Raw genomic sequence first — 21,785 nt, 5'->3', positions numbered from 1 at the left:
ATAAACAATATAACATCAATAAATTATGATATTTCTTAAAAGTATTACTATATAGTAATAGAATAGAAAAATGGCACTATTAATTTTGAACATTATCACTAGACTGAAGATGAATTTAGCTATGCATATAATTTAGCTAGAATCATCGTTGTTTACACGAGTCACTCTACACAAGTTATTTTGTAGTTGATAACTAAAGTAGTTTTGACTTTTTTATGTTTTATTTAAGATTTTTAGCTTTTTTAATCATAAAGATAAAAAATAAATAATATACCAACATGGACTCTTTGTGGGTGCTATAAAACTCACGTGATGAAGTAATTATTTTACTTGCCAGATTTTTAGAATTTTTCAGCAGGGACAAACAACACATTTTTGTTCCTGTGGTTTATCTAAAAAAGTAAATGTGAAAGTTGTACATATTTTTGTATTTGTAATACCATTTTTCTTTATTTTGAATTTTTATTTGAGTGAATTTAGTGAAGTCCTATGCTGTTCTAATTGTGAAAAAGGTAAACAAAAATATTTTCTTCTCTAAAATTTTTCAATGTGAAATGGTAAGTAATTGTAATTTTCATTTTATTATACTGTAGCTTTTTCTGAAAAAGACATTGTTAATTTTTATGTACTGATTATTTACTTTCTACACATGTTTCCAAAACTCCTAAAAATCGTGTACACTACAGATGAATATAGTTAGCACTTAGAGGATTAACACTATTGAGATGGGTAAGGCAAGAGTAAAATATCACATTGTACCAAACAGGGTATACAGGTAAACAGGACAGGTGAATAGTGCAAGTTATAAAACACAACTGACAAACTGAGCACTATTTTGGTGCTCACTAAAGATGTATTAAAATGCTCCTAGATAATTTTGCATTAAGTTTTTTTAGGCGAGTGATTAAATAGTATTGAGCTATTGTAGTAAGAACTGGAATCAAATGAAGTGAACTTGGCAATGTAGTAAATTATCAATAACTTTTAGGTTATATGGGGTTAAAGCTTTCCTACATTTTAAATCAATAATGATTTATAACGGATTAAAAATATATGAAGAATATATGCACCCATGGAACTTATTAGAATATTATATTTGACATGTAGGAGTCAACATCGCAAAAATATTTATTTCTTGCATATAAATCTAATAAAACTATCAAAAGTACCAAAAGATACACATTTTATATCATTTATATATCAACTTTTAAAAAAATAAATTTTTGAAAATCAACGTACCGTATCTATTATTTAATCAAATAATATTTGAGATACAAAGTTAAAGAAACAAAAAATCCATTACTAAGTTTACTCACTTATTGGCGAGGTTCTCAGGAAACATCCGCTCTGTTGCGGCCATCTTGAGCACAATCCAGCGATAGTGGTTCCTCACCCATTCCTGGGATATGAGTGAAGGATCCACATTTGGACTTGCTAGGAAGGCTCTGGTGACCTCCATCACACCAGCTGTACCGTCTGCAGCGAGAATCAGTAGAGCACCATCTCCCACTGGTATTCCTTTTACATTGGAGGAGCAAATGTCCTCACTGACAAGACATCAAGGTAAGTCATTTATTTAAAAATCTAAATGACATATGGAAATAACACAATATTTCAAACTTTGCAGTTAGAAAGATAGTGTTGTTTATAACTTATAGAATAGGCTTCTATTTCAGATTCAGAAGGAACTTATGGCCAATGAATTAATATACATTTAAACAAAAAATTATCTACGCTTACATGTTATATTGTACAGCTACTGTATATAAGGTTACCAGCAAACTAACTAACCTCGTAGGATACCTGGTGATATTACACTTTAGACCTTCTCTTAACTTGCATGAGTATTAAAATTTTTGCTTCAATGATCATTTATATGGTCCAAATTATGTTTTTTTTAAGTGAGGTGATTTTTTCCTTTTCCAAATGGGCAGTGGGGACAACTCAAAATTTTAATACACACAAACAACTTGTGATAGCTAATTTTATAGTGTCAATAAAATAACAGGATTGTTTCTAGAGATCTTTATATTAACTCTCAATATTGCAATAGTACAAATCAAATAATGTATTACAAACCTATAAAATGATTTATGTTTAAGTTAACACAAATATAGTTTACTTTTTTGAAGACAATAAATTTACATTTAATTCTTTACATAAAAAGTTAAATAATTTAGCTAAGTTTTAACAATCAGCAAGTCTTAATTATACATTTAAAAAAGTGTTTATCTAAATTTTAAAATCTTTAACTTTAATATACGAGTGATTCTTGAAGAATATTGTAATATGAGATAAAACTAAGAATGTGATACAATCTTCCAAACTTGTAATGAAAGACAAGATGTGCAAAATGAGGCATTAAAGAGAATTGGCCTCTTCTTTTTTTATAAAAAAAAAGGAAATAAATCATTTTCTTATTTCACTAGATCTCTACAAAAGCATTGCTTCTCACATCTGACGATTTATCTGTTTCTTTCATTCCAAATAATGTTAATGGTTATAGAGCTGACAGGAAATATGATGCCAATTGCACTATGGGGGTGGGGAGGAGGGGATGTCTTGCTTGTTATCACCAAAGATCTCATTTCTTTCAGGCATGCTGATCTGCATATTTTCCTAGGTTGATGTTTATATACCTGGAAGCAATAACATGTTTTTTACATTTATTTCTCTTCTTCATTTTATTTAATTATATACTTTTCTCCTTTATAATGTCCTTAACACTTAAGCAGACTGTCAAATATATTTTTATAGTAAATTACTTTAATGCTCCATGCTATGTCTGAGACAAGTGTTCTTTCTTTACTTCTGGTGTAATTTTTATTCCAAGGCAAGAATATGAATTCTCTTAATATTCATGGAATTCTTAAATCTACCCTTGTTCCTTTGGAATGTTCTAGACTTCATCCTTGACAACTAGTATACAGTCGACTTCTGCTTAGGCATTGTTTTACTGGGCAGAGAATATATGGTTCATCCTCCTCTAGAGAAATACAAATCAACACTTATCCTAAAATCCCTTATCTGATGATTATTTGCCTTAGCTTTACCAACTCGACTGATTTGGTTCTTTCCCCTTCACTCGGTACTATTGCTGAAATCTTGTAACTCAGAAATTATTGCATCTATGAGAGATGACATACTCATGAAAAGGACACAGTATTTCAAGGTGTGACACAAAAGCGTTCTGTTCATAAAAATTTAAGCATTTTGGAGTTATGAATGACTCCAATGAAATTTTAGTTTGAATTGGCTAGAAATTATGACATTTCACCATTATTTCATGTATATTATTCAACACTGCATCGTTTCAATTTAATTATTTACCAATACAGACACTATATTACAGATTTATTAAATCACATTAATATTACATAATAATTGATGATTTATTACACTCTTATACTTTAAAGTTGACGGCCATTCAAAATTTGGGAAAAGAATGGTTAAATATAAGTTTTTATTCATGTCTTATTTTTTAAGTTCTAAAACCGATTTTATTAACATTTTGCTACTTCACGTTGTTTGTCAATCTTGAAGCTTTCGTTTAAAAATGTTACATTTGTATGTTCAACCTCATAAAATTAATATATAACAAGATAAGTGTATATTTATTGGTACATAAATAAACTTCAAAATTATGAAGACAGTAATACCAATTACTTGATGTATTGAGTATAAAAATATTTGTTATAAATTTCTAAAAGACGCATGCAAAACATGAAAGTATCCTGGTACTTTAGAAAATGCCAAATCTAGGGATCAGAGTTCAGAATTGAGAAAGAGAGAGATATGCAGGATAACTAATTCCCAGTACTTGGAGTGGAGGGGGATAGACCAGCAGGCTGCGCATTATCTCAGGTATGATATAAACAGGAGACGATGTTGCTCACGCGATCTAGCAGAGTTTGCAATATTGGCGCAAGCATAGCCTTAACATGGAGAACTCCAACTTCTCCAATAGTCATCGTCTACAGCTTTGGACTAGACTTATCGATCCACACTTCTACCCTAATATCTCGAAATTTGCGGTAAGTGAAGTGTTGCTTTTGGATATCCATAGGATTACCCAGATAAACGTGATATATTGATTTTAACTGTACCCAGTGTAGGTTAACTGGTTAACAAATCTAGCATCTTCATGAATAGTTGTTTTAACCATCTTCAAGAATAGTTGTTTAATGTTTTAGTTTTTTAATAGTCTTCAATAGCTAATGCAGAAGTGAACCCTCCTGGAGGGAGTTGTAGGGTTAGTCTAAAAAATACATTTCTTTGATGAAAATAAATCAGAGTGTATCTGAGAGTACACAACCTGGTAATTGAATGTGAAATAGTTTATTAACCTTTTTATGAATATATTAGAGAACTTCAAAGTAACGTTACCTGTAATAATCTCTTGCAAAAAATCTGAAGCCAACAGCATTGCTAGCTGAAACATCGATTACAGCTCTTTTGATGCCAAGTAGTATAAGCTGCAAAAAAACAATCATTTAAATAAAGATAACGAAATATTTTCCATAGATTATACTCATTCTCTAAACATTTTTATAAGTGTTACTTCTTTCTTCAGATTTAGAATTGTTATATTATGATTTAGTCTTGTTTTTGGAAAATGTTCTTTCTAAAAGTATACATCAGTCACACTAAACAGACTTCCACTTGTGTTTTTGGCTTGTGCATTTAGTACGTAAATTTGTACTTAATAAGCAAATTGAAATACACACTATTTCATTTGTATTGAGTTTTTTATATTTTTAGCAAAAAAAGTTATTTATCAGAAATATACATTTTCAAAATGTAACAAACTATAGTTTGGGTAAAGTGGGAAACTGCAATAGAGACTACTTACTGTATAGCATATAATTATACAGTATTGTCTGATGTTAAGAAATTTCTCATTTACGTCAAAATCACTATTATGTACTAAAGTCATTGTCATGTTCTAATAATTTAAACATAACAATAAATTATTTTTAATAAGTCAAAATTTGTATTATTAACACTATTAAAATAAGGACTATTAATCTGTATTAAATTCTCATATTTTATTGCTCACAAAATAATAAAAAAATCTACATGGAATTTTTGTTCAAAAATCTAATTTTGACTAGTTTGTTAAAAATGCAACTAAATCAGTGGGGACTATTAATGTATTAAACTATAACTATCTATACTCTTCAAAGCTCTCTGGTTGTGTGAGAACAGAGAAACACAATGTCTATTATGCAGGATGAATAAAACATATGGATTCCATATTAAAATTTTAACAACCACAGTTAAAATACCAAACTTAGTATGCATTTGGGTATACTCAGGTATACCAAAATTTGGTCCCAACTTACAAATGTTTAATGTAAACCTCCAACAAGTTACACATTGTTTTAAAAGTCTGTATGAAGAAAATTAACAGTCAAACTTATAGATCGCTATCTCAAGCCAGTATAAAGTGGTGTCTAATTCAAATTTAAAATATTCTTACAACTAAAACTGTTAAAAATAACAAGTTATAAACAAATTTATGATATTTAAACTCATTTGAATCAATGATTTTTTTATCATAAAAGTGAAACAAACATGATTTACAAATGGAAATGTTAGTAAACTTTGTTTCGTTTTGGTCTTACTGACCTCAATGATTTTATAACAGATGCTCAAACTGCTCCCCATTGATAGTTTTTATAATGTGCTTGATGTAAAGTCCTGAAGTGTCAAGTTAGGCAGATTCCAGTGGAATTCTTTGAGTTTCTTGCACAATTCGGTTTCTCAAATTGTTTATGCATTATGGTTTTGATTCATATACATTGTCTTTCACATGGCCCCACACATAGTAAAAGTAATCCATTGATGATAGATCAGGTGATCATTTGATAGCTCCTCTTTTACCTATCCAACGATTGGGGAAAGGTTTGTCTAAAGGGTGGACATCTCTCCGAAATCAGAGTAAGTAGGATATAAGGAAGATTATAGGAATGCTGACAGGACATAACTCCCTCAGAAAACATCTTATGAAGGTGGGTCTTAGCCAGACTGATGAATACAGACTCTGCGGAGAAGCTGAAAAATCAGCGGAGCACATATGGCTACATTGTCCTGCCATATCTACAATTCGGAAAAGATTCCTAGGGGCATATCTCCTTAGCCCTAAGGATATCAGAGAACAGGAGTCCTCAAATCTGATTGGTTTCTGTAAAAGTCTCAAATTTTGAGGACATAAATACAAGTTAGGGAGGCGTAAAGGTCCTTTTAGGACTAAGTGCGGGGATGAAAGTCTCTTTCCTTCAATAAAACGAAATATTATCATTATTTTTTATCATTAACTTGTGAAATTGGGCTTAATGATCAAAGTCGTCCTCAGAAAGTTCATAAACTAAGTAGTTTTTGTAAGGCTACACATATTGCAAAACACTGGTATTTCATCACTAGAAGCTGACTGTGGTCTTCCGGTTCTGGGAAGGTCTTTCGCTCTGCCGGTCTCTTCAAAACGTTTTATGATTTTTCCATTCGTGATCTTGAGATAGGGTTGTGATTTGGAAAAGTGTCATTGAAAAAGTTTCTCACCTCATCATAAGATCCAATCCGATCTCCATAACCATGCATAATTAAAATCGTTATAAAACCACTTATTACGTTAATAACCACTTCTTAACTTTGTGAACTCCATCAACAGACTAAAACACGTTCCCTTGAGTCACATAATAGTTGGTAAGACTGGAGACCCTTGTTAGTCAAATCAGGTCAAAGCTTGTTAGGAATGTTATTGTGGGTTTTGCTCACTGTTAAACAATGAATATTGATATTCATTACTTTCCCAATTAAAAATATTTTTAACTTGACTTAGGGCCCAATTTGTGCTGGCTCGAGATCTAGGTCCTTTCACAGAAACTTAATACGGTGTGTAACTTGATGGGGATTTACATTTAAAATTTTTAAGTTAGATCTAAAATGTTTGATTTTGGGCAATGTTGTGTTATTAACTGAAAATTGCAGTTTTATAACCTACAGATATATACTGAGTTTGGTTTTTACTAGGTGGGGTTGTCAAAAAGTTAATAAGCGGTATCCATACTTTTTTTACCCTTTAAAAAGAGAAAAAGTTTGTACTATTTATTTGATCAACTTTATATTATTTTAAAACATGTACATGTTTAAATTAGAACCTCAGGTTAACTTACAACACTAATTATTAAACTAAGCATATTTAAATGATGTAAAAATGATTTAACTAAATTTGTATAGTATTAAATATAAAACAATACACTACCTGGTTTAGCTCTTTATACTGTAAGTGCTTAAGTTCTGCTAAGCTCCTTAGAGATCTCCCTCTTTGTACTTGTTTTCTCAATAAATATGAACCTTTACAAGGTCGTATTGATTTGAACAATTTAAGTTTTTCTTTGATTAAGTTTTCTTGATTATCACCTGCTTGTTTTCTTGCTATTTCTAATTCTAAAACAAATGCTTCATTGCAAAACTTCCATTCATTTTCATTCTCTTCAAATACAGTTTCCAAACATTTCTGGTTTGATTGAATGTTCTTAACTCTTATTGTTGTTTCATTAGGTGTTGAAGTAACATAAGGAAGTTTTAAAGAATCATTTTTTATCAATGGAGTTGACTTTGGATCAGGCGACTGCAAAACTTTCTTGCCACATTTAACATTTTTTAAAATTACTGAAACTGCCTAGCACAGGGCTTAATTGTTTATCATTTATATAAACATCATTCTCAAAACAATCAATAGGAGGTAATTTGATTTGTCTGTCATAAACCATACTTGGTGATGACAGACAGGGTTTTAACAATGATTTTGAAAATGGTGAAGAAGATTCTTCATCAGCCATCAATGCTGCCATACTCTCAGACACTTCGCGAGCAACATTAGGGGACAAGACAAAATTCTTTTCTGGAATATCAATATTTTGACTGTTATTTCCAATTTTTCTTAAAGATGAATTATGATTGCTTGTTCTTATTACAGACTGGTTGAGCAAGTTTAAATCTTCTTCAGATATAACAGATGAGTATTCATTTGAAGAATTGAAACTTATGGTAACTGGAGAATGATTGTTCAGTGCATTATGTCTATTATGAAATTCAATCCCCTCAAATAGTTTCCTTGGTTTTTTTGGTGGATTCAAAATATCTATAACACTTTCATCATTTTCTCTAAATTTTTTCATTACTTTACTGTCTGATATCCTGTACATCTGTAAAATATCATTTTTCTTTACTTCAGGACCAAATTCAGTAGTTGCAATAGGATGAATTTCAGAATTATCAATGTGTTTGAAATTATTACCTGACTTATCAGCTATTTCAATAAATGAATTATCCATTAAGTGAAATTCTTTTGAACAACAGGGCTCCATATTTTGATTCAAAATATTTAAAGCCTCTTTGGTAAATCCATTCTGATAGTTTTTCAATGCAGGGTCATCATGTAGTTCTTCATTGCTAAGCATCTGCTTAGCTTTTAATGAATCTTTCGCTGTTAGTACAGTATTACCACATGCATTTTGAAAACCATGAAATTGTGGAACTATATCTATTTCATCACCATCAAATAATTTTTTTGCTTTCTTTAAAGACTCTTCTGATATTTCAACAGTTTTACCACCAGCAGTTTGAAAACCTATGAATGTAACTTTACACTGCTCTTCACAATCTAAAAGCTGTTTTGCTTTCTTTAATGATTCTTCTGATATTTTTACAGCTTTACCAGCTGCAGTTTGAAACCCATCAAATTTTGGACCTATGTGTGCATTTTCTAAATCAATCAACTGTTTTGCTTTCTTTAAAGACTTTTCTGATATTTCGACAGATTTGCCACCTGCAGTTTGAAACCCAACAAAGTTTGTAGCTAAGTGTACATCTTCCACATCTAAAATCTGTTTAGCATTCTTTGAAGACCCTTCTAATATTTCAACAGTTTTTCCAGCAAAAGCTTGACATCCATCAAAACTTGAAGTTAATTGTATTTCTTCTTCACCATGTAACAGTTTCACTTTCTTTGAAGCTTTTTCTGATATTTCAACAGGTTTGTCACACACAGATTGAAAACCTCTGAATGTAGAAACTTCACAATGGTCTTGACAGTTAAATAAACTGTTCAATTTATTACATTTTTTTTGTGATGTTCTAACAGTGTTGTTACTTGGAATTTCAAAGGTACCAAATGTTAGATCTACATCTACTTCATTTTCATCAAATAACCGTTTTGCTTTCTTTAAAGAATCTTCAGATATTTTTACAGTTTTACCACCTGCAGTTTGGAATCCTCTGATTTTTTTAGATTTACACTGCTGATCAGAATTAGTCAACTTTTTTGCTTTCTTGACGGACTCTTCTGATAATTTTAAAGTTTCACCAATAGCAGGTTTAGACTGCTTGAGTTTACCTTGACACAATTCTTCATCATTAACTAAATCTTTTTCTCTTTTTAATGATTCTTCAGACGTGAAAACATTGGAACATCCAGTTAGAAAGCTACCAGATTTTGAATCTATGTCTATATCTTTTCCATCAAATATCTGTTTTGCTTTATTTAAAGACTCTTCTGATATTTTAACAGTTTTTCCACCCGCAGTTTGAAAACCTAAGAAAGTTGTAGATTTACACTGCTCTTCACAATTTAACAACTGTTTTGCTTTCTTTAATGATTCTTCTGATATTTTTACAGTTTTACCAGCTGCAGTTTGAAATCCTTCAAACTGAGGAGCATCACATAGTCTTTCCTCGTAAAACCATTGTGTTGATTTTTCTAATGAATCTTCTTTTTTAACTTTACTGTCACTTTCATTTTGAAAGCTGCTACATTTTGGAGTTACAAATGTTTCTTTTTCATCAAATAACTCTTTTGCTTTTTTTAAAGATTCTTCTGATATGTTCACAATTTTACCACCTGCAGTTTGAAATCCACAAAATTTTGGATTTATATGTGCATTGTCTACGTCAATCATCTGTTTTTCTCTCTTTGAAGACCCTTCTGATATTTTTACAGTTTCACCAACAGCAGTTTGAAACTGTTCTAGTTTACCATGACATAATTCTTCATCATTAACTAAATTTTTGTCTTGTTTTGATTCTTTTGATGTGTAAACATTACAACATGCAATTTCAAAGCTAACAGATTTTGAAGCTATGTCTATATCATTTCCATCAAATAACTGTTTTGCTTTCTTTAATGATTCTTCTGATATTTTTACAGTTTTACCAGATGCAGCTTTAAATCCTTCAAACTGAGGAGCATCACATACTTCCTTCTCGTAAAACCATTGCTTTGATTTTTTAATGATTGAATCTTCTGTTTTAACTTTACTATCACTTTCATTTTGAAAGCTGCTACATTTTGAAGTTACACATGTTTCTTCCTCATCAAATAGCTTTTTTGCTTTCTTTAAAGATTCTTCAGATATTTTCACAATTTTGCCACCTGCAGTTTGAAATCCACCTAATTTTGGACCTATGTGTGCATCTTCCACATCAATTATCTGTTCTGCTCTCTTTAAAGACTCTTCTGATATAATTACAGTTTCACCAATAGCAGTTTGAACCTGTTCGAGTTTATCTTGACATAATTCTTTATTATTGACTATATGTTTTTCTTGTTTTAATGATTCTTCTGATGTGTAAACATTGCAACATGCAGTTTCAAAGCTAACAGATTTTGAAGCTATGTCTATGTCATTTCCATCAAATAACTGTTTTGCTTTATTTAAAGACTCTTCTGATATTGTAACAGTTTTGCCACTCGCAGTTTGAAAACCTATGAATGTAACTTTACTTTGCTCTTCACATTCTAACAGCTGTTTTGCTTTCTTTAATGATTCTTCTGATATTTTTACAGCTTTACCAGCTGCAGTTTTAAATCCTTCAAACTGAGGAGCATCACACATTTCTTCATCACAAAAATATTGTTTTTTTAGTTTTAATGAATCTTCAGATACTTCGATTCCATTGTCACTTCCATTTTGGGCAATGCTACATTTTGGAGTTACATTTGTTTCATCTCCATCTAATAACTGGCTCTCTAATTGGTCTTGAGGTATTTTAACAAATTTGCTAACTCCAGTTTGAAACCCCTCTAAGGTTAATTCTTCTTTATCTATATCGTTATACAGAAATTGCTTTGTGGTCTCTTTGATAAAAGCTTCTTTGGTTCCTTTGGTTACTGTGTTAGTTTTTTGTCTTGAAGGAATGAGGACTTCTTGTGTTTTACTAAGAGTTTCGGAAAGACTATTTGGTAACTCTTCACAACCATCTTCCTGAACTGACTTATACTGTTCTAAGACCACTGTGTTATTTTTGAGATCATTTCGTCTCTCCTCAGAAAATTGAATAAACGTTTGGTCAAAATCAGATACCATTTCTGCTGCATCTACTAGTTCACAATACTGAGTATCTGTAATAATTAATGAATCATCAACATTCATGAGGTCATTGTTTGAAATCACAGATTCAGGTGTCTTTTTAAAATCAGGATATAGGTTCAGTTCTTTGGCGTTTCCTTTTGTACTAGACTTCATCAAATTATGTGATGAAAGTGACTGACTTTTAATATCAATATTTAACAAATTATTCTGATTACATATAGAATTACTGTTGGTAGGAGTTTTTGCTTCTTCTAAAATTTTAACAGGTATTAACAGGTCATTAACTGATATTTTCTTAAAAGTATCAAGTTTTGTGAGGCAATTTTGATAGATTAATGAACTGCTGTTGACTAAATTGCTGAGTGCTTCATTTTTATCATCAGAAACAAATTTCAGATTTTTGTCATTCTTATTAGGTAAGTGTGCAACATTCATTGATGCATTTTTCTGGCTATTATGTGGTGATGAATGTCTGTTTCTTAATTGAAAATTTCTCTGGTTCGAATTAGGAACACTCGTTTCATCTACTACTAAATGATCCACAATGTGATCAGTTGCTTCACATAAAGCTTGCAGAGTGTGCTCAGAAATGTCATGTACTTTAAATGGATCATCATCACTTGCATTTGAATCATTCTCAGTTTTGTTGAAGGTATTAAATTCTTTACTTCTTTTAGGTTGAGGGAAATTTGAATCAAATGTATCACTAAATAGTCTTTTTGATGGTTTGAGGTTTAAGCTTTTTCTATGATTAGACTTGATCCGTGATTTATCTGATGTTTCTACTGATCGTTTGCCAAGAATTGGAGAACATAATCTATCCAGAATATTTAGTACAAAGTCACTTTTTCTATTTTCAGGATTTGATACACTGTTAAGATTGGCTGGTGTTGAAGCAAGAAAACCCTTACAATTTTCATATTTTGAGAAAGTTGAACCTAAAACTGGGGATGTTCCTTGCTCTGTCAAAGCACCATTTTCCTCTTCCTCTATGATTTTTTGTGGTGTTTCTGTTTTTGGTGGTTTATGTTCACTATTGTTCAAATGAATAGACTGCAATTTGGTTGATTTTAATTTTTGTGATGATGAAACACCACTTTCAGATATGTCTTGTGATAGCACAAAATCATCATGAAAATCTGTATGGTCTTCAATTATTTTGTTGTTTAAATGGTTATTTCTAATTTCATTTGAAATTATTTTGAGATTAGGTTTAAGTATATTGTTACCTAATAATTGTTCAACAGGTTTATTGCATACTTTTGAAAGCATGGATTTATTTTTTCTTTTGTGTCCTTCCATATACAGCATGTATGATTTCCTTGTTCTGATAGCTCATAAAAACAAATATGGATACCTATTTGGATGTATGTTATAATATAGCATGAATCTTTTAATAATAGCATGCAAAAATCTTTTAAGTTTTGGTTTTCTACATTTAAGTATTTTTGCAAAATTAGTTATCTCCTTGGAGATACTTTGTATGTGATTTCTTTTGACGTAGATAACAATAACAAAGCCAGTTTCCTCTTGTTTAATTCCTTGAGAATGAGTGATTTCTGTAAACAAAATAAAACTATATAAGCAAGTTTCTTAAATAGTTGTAAGAGGATTTATATAGCACTGAAAAATATGTATATTATACACAGTAAAATTGTAGTTCAATATAACTTTTATATATAAAAGGCAGAGCCCACACTCATCACTAATTCTCCATCTTTGCAATTTTTCAAAATCTTTAAATTGATCACACATATGTCTCATGACTTAAATAGAAAAAGTAAAGCATTTTCACAGAAATCAAACATCTACAGGGGTTTAAATGGGATTGCACCCTCTGGACGAACTATATTTTTGTTTTTAAACTTCCCGCAATCCTAAAAAGGTTAAATTTAAATTACACATGTATTACACTTTTTTCAAACAAAGTATGGAGATTTTTCAAGATCAACCCCACCAATAAGGGCTGAAATATGGTTGCAACCTCTATAATTTTGTTTTTTTTTTTACTTTCCGCTGTCCTAGAAATTTGATGCACTTATGTATTATGCTAGACTACCGGCACTAGAAGTACTTTTGCTGAAATAAGATTACAATGTCATCTTTTGACTAAAGTAGAGTTTTCAGGCCAACATATGTATATATTTTACTGATCGGGGCAACAAATAAAACACTACTTTGCCAAATAAAACACAACTAGTAGTGTATCGAAAATATGTTAGACTTGAAGAAGAGTACAATGCTATGTAGCATTTGCTACATAGGCAATTTAAAATTTATTTATTAAACATTTATGGGGGAGAAAATGTACGCAAAAGTTTTAGAATTTAATTATTGATGTCAAAGTTAGTTAAATTAAATTATGACATTTCTCAAGATACGGTCTGCGGATGTAGGATGACACAGTGAGATAGCAGGTTTTTCTGGTAGTCTCGTTTGTTAACGTGATTACAATAGGGGTAGTTTGAAGATTACTTTTTTCTCTCTGACCTTGTGATTGTCTAGTGGGAGGCCAATCATAGGGGTCACTTATAGTTAGCTGGTTTACTGGAAAGGGAGGTATAAATAGCTATGACACACAATTTTCTCTTTGGAGTGTTCTTTTGCGGTTAATCTAGTTGGTGGTTTGCGTCTTAAAAGTTTCCTGTACCCATCTGCGAGAGGTTTGCACAAGTAGCTCTTTTATAATCGAATTATAATTTTCAGATGGGAGTTTTGCTGTTTACTACTGGTAGCTTTCTTTTACAGGGATAATGTATACATTTTTTTACAAAAGGAAAATAAGATTGAATTCACTTAATAATTAATGCAAGTTTCCAAGAGATCACATGTCGTTGCATTGCAAGTATAGTTCAGAGTAAATTCTTCAATTTTAATATTATTTAAAAGTTACTAGTAATATCCATTTAGTATTCAACAGTCAGAATAATTTTTATACTTCAAGATATAAAGGTTTTAATAAATATTTTGAGGTGAAACATAGTTCAATTACAGTTTGAACTTTGAGTCTGTACAACAGTAACAGGTTGTAACATAAGTGGTAAAAAGAATTTTTTAGGAAGAGTTCAGTTTTATGTAGCCTCGTTTATAATAGAGAAAAGTACATTTTATTTTGAATTAAATTATAAATTTTATTTTATTTGAGTTTTATAAGAAAGTTATATTTTTAGGTCGATTTTATTTTTGAAACAAGAAGTTAACTTTAATTTAATATATTTTATTGGATAGAAGAAAAACTTCCCTGAGAAAACTATTACAACAGAAGTGGTTGTGTAAGCTTTAAGGAAGTGAAATTGATTTGAGAATGTATTCTCCTGTCTATCTATCCTAACAAATATAATTAATCAATGTTTAAACTAGATAATTAAGTGCGGTTAAACTAGTATAAAAATTATATAGGGATTTTGAGAAACTTGCGGATCTGTCTACAGCTTAGAGCTCAGCTGTTAGTATCCTTTTCTATGTTTACTTGAGACATCTCTAGAAGTCGAGGGAGATCAAAAATGTCCTCTAGATATAATAACCACAGAACTGTCTTTCTTTTTTATTATTTTATCATCCAAGTTAAAAGAATACATCATTTCATTCTGCTCATAATAATACTCATAATAAACTCAGAGGAGTTAATTTCCTTACTTCAAATGCTTTAATATTTGCTCACACTACTTTAACACCTAATGTTGAGTACTGTTTACCAGGAAAAGATGTTCTATTGCTGTCCATTCATAGACATCTGATGTGTCCATTTCCTTAATATGAAATTGTTTTTTCTTTGTTTGCTACTTGAACTACAGCAACTAGTTGGCTTGGAAAATAAGAGGGTTCTTATTAGTGGCCTGCTTTTCGATATAGGAATGCAATGTTACCTTCACTTTGAGCGTGGCCTACAATTAAGTATTTGTGAGAAATTAAAAGTATATCAATATCTAGAGTTAGTACTGCATGTTATTGTATTGACAGGAGAACATGGTTTTTATTCTGGTCACTGCAATTGTCTGAATAAAAGGTAACTCCCTTACCAGTACTACTGATCTTTTCTTTTAAAAAATCAAAAAAGGAATGAAGCAATTTCTAAAGCTCCTCGCTTTGCACACCCTTCATGCCAAATATAGCATGGCCTTGCTTTGATGTGGTACCAAAAACTGTAAAATTGAATGTTTTAAGCTTTTTATTATAGTAAAATGTTGAAACTTGCACCTTTGGAGTTGAATGACAGCTTCGAGATCAAAGTACTCCCAAAAAAGAATCTTTTAACTTCCTCATAATTTTTTGTTTTTCTTCTTCTGAACTGATAATTGGCACATTAGTCTTTCTTGGGGAAAAATAATTAAATTTAGTATTAGTAGTACAGATTTCTTCATATTTGTGTCTTTTAACACTGTGTTTTCAACAAGTGCTTACATCATATTTTTTTAGGCAGGATCAAAACTTTTTAGTATTCTTTAAATTAATAATCTTTGATGTTGTATCAGTGAAATATGGCATTTTCACCCTCCATACCATATTATTAATTGAGCATCGTTGGAGCCTACTGCCTAGGCGGCTGACAAAACTTCTCTTCATGTTAGTCTACAGCATATCTTAAGAACAAATTGAGCTATAGACTTGAAATATTCCATGAAACTATTTCTACATAGGCAAGATTGACTGATGATGGTGCATGTCCCTTCAAGGGACATCGTAACCTGACCTGAATGCTGCTAAGGATAAGCCCACTGCATAAAAAATAAATAAAAAAATAAATAAAAAAAACAGTGAAGAAGAGTCCGGGGAATAGCAGTATCCCTTCAATCATTACAGGGCAACTTCAGGGCCATTCCTGGGGCTGGTGGCACCAGGGGCAAGCTTCGCTTGGCATCCCCCCACCAACATAATTATAAAAAGTAAACATCATAATAGCATTATCCATTCTGTATTTAGCCACATTACAATAAATAATGTTTATTAGAAAGATAATGTGTTATTGCAATTCCATATTATAATACAAGTAGGCAGGCATAGACTGTGTATCTCGCTTACAAGAATAGATAACAGTAATTTATAATTTATATAATGACTAATCGACAATAATAACGGACATGTAGAACACTTATTTAAGTATTTTTCTGATGTCAGGACAAATGTTTATAAGATTTTGTTCTTGAGGTTTAACACGTTCACTGCGGCAGCAAATTAGTGTAATCATTCTTTTGGTGCGTTAAGAGATCTCTAGATCTCGTGACCAATCTTTCATTTAGTGCGTTACGAGATCTATAGATCTCGCTGCGCGAGGGATTTTCGGTGCATTGTAGCACGTCATCAAGTACAAACTCTAAAGACTTGTTCTAGAACTAATAGGCTGTCTGTTTCAACGGTGCCAGTTAGGATTAAGATATGACGCAATCATACGAGGCCTCAAGATCTCGTAATGCACTAAAGTAAAGTGAATAGTTTTTAATATAAAATATTCATTATAAGTATTCAAACTTATTTTTAGTTTTTAGTTAATATTAATCTAACCTAAAATTTCAAGTAGTTGTATATTTACTAGAGCTCAATAATATGCAAAAAGGAGTGTTTGAAGCCTCCATCAAATGATTCGTCAAAATTCTGGGACTCATCACTTTTGTCAGATGGCTCATAGTCGGGATCAGCGATGTCACTACCGTCAAAATCAAGTAATTCTTCCTCATCACCACTATTCGGGTCGGGATCAATACTGGTAGGCACGTCGGATTGTAGACCATCAGAAACTAGTTGTGCTAACAAATCACTATCATTAACGTTTATTATTGTCAACTTACAACGTTTTCTACTAGGAATATTTTCTTCATCGGAAGAGGACATTTTCGCACTATTCAGTCACTCCACAATATACTAACACACACGTGCACACATAATCTAATTTACTGTCACTTTTTACAAGTATTTACCTAGTATTACTACAACAGAAAACGCTACTGGGTTAACTCCATAAAGTAAACAATACAATAAGAATCTCCCGTGTGCCAGCTGACGGCAGCGAAAACAGCGCTCCACGTGACGATCAGTCTCACTATACGAGGCCCAGAGATCTCGTTCCGCATACAAATAAAGTGTGATTAGTTCAGTGCGTTAAGAGATCTATAGATCTCGTAACTTACCAAGCAAATATATATATATATATATATATATATATATATATATATAAATTAGCTTTCTGGCAATACTTATTATTTTTTATTCAGATAATTAATAGCTGAAATATCGCAAACGCAAATGTGGGAAGAACCGAATATTTTATTCCCGCATCCACCGTAATATGCGATACGAGGCCCAGAGATCTCGTACCGCAGTGAACGTGTTAATGTTTATTGATTAAAATTTATTTTTATATATTTAATAGTCACTGTCAGAGTATAATTATTGAGATTATGCTAGAAAATGTATACCAATAACGATGGATTCTCATATATTTTGTTTTGTGTAAAAGACCTGCAAGTTTTATCAAGTATTTTTTAGGATAATAAACTTAAATTTAAAATGTTAAGAGGATTCTCATTCTCAGCTTCAATGCTATTTAAAGTATTTTAAATAATTTTGTGCCATTTTATACTAAGAAAATAGTTGACAAAAACAACATGAGTAATTTTTTACCCTAATGTGCTCACAAAATACTTGCTACTATAATGAAAGGGTTTGAAAAGTAAATCATTATTACTTTTTTAAATGCAACAAGTTTTATCAGCTCTTTTATAAAATTTTGTTTAAAAGACTAGGATAACTTAGGATACAACTGTTCTATCTGCATGTAAACAGTTAAATCCTTGGGATACAACTTGTTCTACCTTCAGCTTTAAATTACAATTTTATTTTTACACTAAGCACATAACACTTTTTTAATGAATCAACATATACGGCAAAATATTGACACAAAATCCTTATTCTAGTGACAGGCTGTTCATTATTATGATGAGTCGAAAGCTGCTGTGTAATAAGCGGCCACCAACAAAGTTGAATCAACAATATTCACGAGTATTGAATCCTCGATATTCATGACTATCTAAAAATAATGAAGATAAAACGTCAAACCAAATTACATAATAGGTATTTAAAATAACAATATATTCTGCTGGTTTTAAATCTTAAAAATTAATATAATAACGATACATAAAAAACTATTTATATTTATAAATGTTACAAACAAAACAATGTAACATTTATTTACATTTTACTATTTTCAGGTATAAAAGTGTCAATCATTCCATATGAAATCAACATACTAAAATTAAAAAGTTTACTTGACCATCTCAGAATTTGATAAAAATTAGGTATGAAGGTGGTCTTCATACCAATTATTGTCAATTTCCACCTAAATATTTCAAACGGTTTCAAAGATAAGGCTTTGTAAAGTTTAAATATTACTAAATGTTAATAAAAACACTACTTTTTCCAAATTGTATATTTTTTGGACGAGGCCTTTCGAAACCAAAGATTTCATCTTCAGGCAACTCCACAAAGTTTCTCAAAATCCACCAAAAAACATGATCATGACTTCATTACCAGCTGTTGTTATTTCGTTTATGTAGGAGAAGGTTAGTGACAACGACACGAACAATGGCAATGAATATGCAAATATTGGCTCAGTATGTTTTTATAAACAAAGAATTCTTTAAAAACTGGTTTCAGAAATGAATGCATTGCTGATCATCTTGCAGAATATATGTGTCAACAAAAAATTATGATTATTTGTGGTGATCCATTCGACCATTTTTAAATGCTGTCAAATATTTCTACCCTATGAAGTAATAGTACTACGCTGATTAAGAGTACTTTAAATATAATTTAAAAAACAAATTCATTTCTTTTACATATAAAAATATAGCTTCTCTATATTAACATTTTTAAAGGCTAAAACTTAATTCAGTTTGACATATTTGTTCAAAATTTATTCAAAGTAATTTATTCAACGTGTTTGGAAATATGTTCAAAATTAAAATAATGTGTTTTGATGTTGACTAATGGCGGCAAGAACAGTGACGTACATATCTTCTTTGTTTCACGAGCAGTCACGTTTATCCTTAAAAACAAATAAGGTAAATAAATGTTATTCATTTGTTGTAATTATATTCATTACATACCATATTTAATTTTGTAAATTGTGTTAATATTTATACATTAATTTATAATATTGAAATCTAGCCGAACCATTGTTCTTTGAAATATTTATTACATTATTTGGTCCGGCATTATGCTTTCAGTCTTTTGGATGGTCATGAATATCATCCATATCATTTGATAATTATCGTCCGATTGTGTTAATGGCCGCTTATTATACTGCAATCATAATGTTGGCTATGTCAAGGTTTTTTTTATCATTCGTCTTCAATTATAATGATCAAAAGGGTTTGTATACAATAAATATTGATTCTTCACCCTTATAATTGTGTGATTTATTTTTAAAGATTATTCGGGAAGACTTTAATAAGAGGCCTACACTCGTTATTTAGTTGTTTTTATCGAATGGTTCGATTGTTTTTATCTGAAGTAATAATTCTATTAAAAATTTATTTAATTTAGCATGATTTCAACTTATTAGTTACAGTAAATTATAATGTACACAATAAACAGAATGAAGTAACTAACCTATTTTTATACTTTAAAAATGGCGATGAATATGATGAAAATATATAACAAATTTCTCACAAGTGACGACAACATGTGGATTTGGCTCCTGGGAACCTATGGAGAGAATTCTTTGTATTTTAAAAAAGCGGTTACTCACTGCTATCAAGCTGGAGGTTATAAATACTTAAGGTTTCTTTGATATATAAATCTAGACCATAGTTTGTTTTGTAATGTTATCGTTAAATTTGTTATTAAAATTGTAATGTACAAGACTCTTGTTGTTAAGGTAATTTATTATAACTCTTATTGGGACTGATTTTTATATAATACCGAAGTTGAATAATATATCAAATTGTTCCATAACAGTAATCGAATAATGAGTGTGTAGACCCCTTATTAAAGTCTCCCTGATTATTCAATATGTATAAATAAATGGTGATTTCCAATTTCTAAATTTTACCTCAACTTACACCATACAATCTTTGGTAAAACATTTGAATTTGTCAATCTTTGTCAATTATCAGTTTTACATTTCATCTATAAAATAAAGACTATCCGCTTTAATATCAATAAAAAATACCCTAACTAAATCTTCTCGATAAGGTTAATCTGGCTATGCTATATAAACATAAAAACGCAACTTACAAAGTTGTAGTTGGGGCGGCAAAACTGCCAAGAAGCAAAGTTAAAGCTAGAACAGCTGACAGCAATACTGGATCAGGTTAGTTCTGAATGTGCAAACACCACACTGCCAGCTGTTAAATCAATCTTATCAACTACAAAAAAAAAGGAAACGTTAAGGCCTCCGATAAAGCTTTTCAGGAATGTGGTCTTACTGCCTAAAGAATATAAATACACTATATGAGGTAGAATATTACCAGTATATTTAGTTTGACTTCAATCGAGATTTAATTTAAAGATAATACTTTTGCACAAAGTTGTAAGTTACATTAGAAAAGTTCAGTAATTATTATCGCAGCCAACAATTAACTGCTTTTTAAGTGATTTTTACAGTTCATTTCATTTATTTCCAGCGGTACAACTATTACTCACTTGACAAATAATTCAAAGTACAATAATCAAATTGAAATTAAAATAATTTATGGTTAAGTTATAATATTCTAACGTTAGTGTTAATAATAATTTAAAATAATTCAGGCTATAACAAGAATAAATATTTTTAAGGGGAGTTGGACCTCTAAATACGCAAAAAAACCCAAATTTAATTTTTGCTGTTATTATTTTCTACGGATATTTATAACTAATTTAAATAAATTTCAATTAAATTGGGTGATTATAAAAAATCTGCTTCGATTTTTGTGAAACAATATCATACCGCTTTCAGCTTAAATAACTGCAAAGACAAGATTGGCCAAGACTTTTTTGTTATATATATAACTTTTCTTATCAAGGGTATTTTCCCCCTTATGTTGGTAATGGCCATCTGTTATACTGAGTAGCTCTCGCATTTCATTGTTACTGTTTGTGAGAATTGATTTAAGTTATATTTACTAAAAGAGGTAAATATTTACAAATGGGTCTAAAACAGGTGAAGGTACAGGCACAGCAATTTTTAAAAGACAAATTAATGTGGAAAAGAAATATAAACTTTTACCAAATGCATCTATATATACAGCTTAGCTTTTTGCTCTGTACAAGTGCACTCAGCTAATGAATAACCTCCCCAACTGTGACATATTAATCTGCGGTGATTTTCTTTCTGCCATCAAATCACTACAAAGTACAGGGTGGACCATAAGTCAGTTGTCACTTGCAATTTTTTAGACGATGTTTTGACCAGCGCAATTGCGCTGTTGTGAACTG

At 30.7% G+C, this 21,785-nt stretch overlaps 1 protein-coding gene across 1 annotated transcript in view; it reads right to left on the bottom strand.

The window, feature by feature from the left end:
• Positions 1 to 20,710, bottom strand: part of LOC124361514 (breast cancer type 2 susceptibility protein homolog) — a 61,293-nt gene extending 40,583 nt beyond the window's left edge. The window contains 5 exon segments of the mRNA XM_046815571.1: positions 1,317 to 1,547; positions 4,387 to 4,475; positions 7,265 to 7,683; positions 7,685 to 12,934; positions 20,607 to 20,710. Of these exon segments, the coding sequence (XP_046671527.1) occupies positions 1,317 to 1,547; positions 4,387 to 4,475; positions 7,265 to 7,683; positions 7,685 to 10,898 (3,953 nt within the window). The 5' untranslated portion in view covers positions 10,899 to 12,934; positions 20,607 to 20,710.
• Between the last annotated feature and the right edge of the window lie 1,075 nt (positions 20,711 to 21,785).

The sequence above is a fragment of the Homalodisca vitripennis genome, chromosome 1 (genome assembly GCF_021130785.1).
Source record: "Homalodisca vitripennis isolate AUS2020 chromosome 1, UT_GWSS_2.1, whole genome shotgun sequence".
NCBI lineage: Eukaryota > Metazoa > Arthropoda > Insecta > Hemiptera > Cicadellidae > Homalodisca > Homalodisca vitripennis.
The sequence above is the reverse complement of the archived record's forward strand: the minus strand, read 5'-3'. Positions and strand labels throughout refer to the sequence as shown.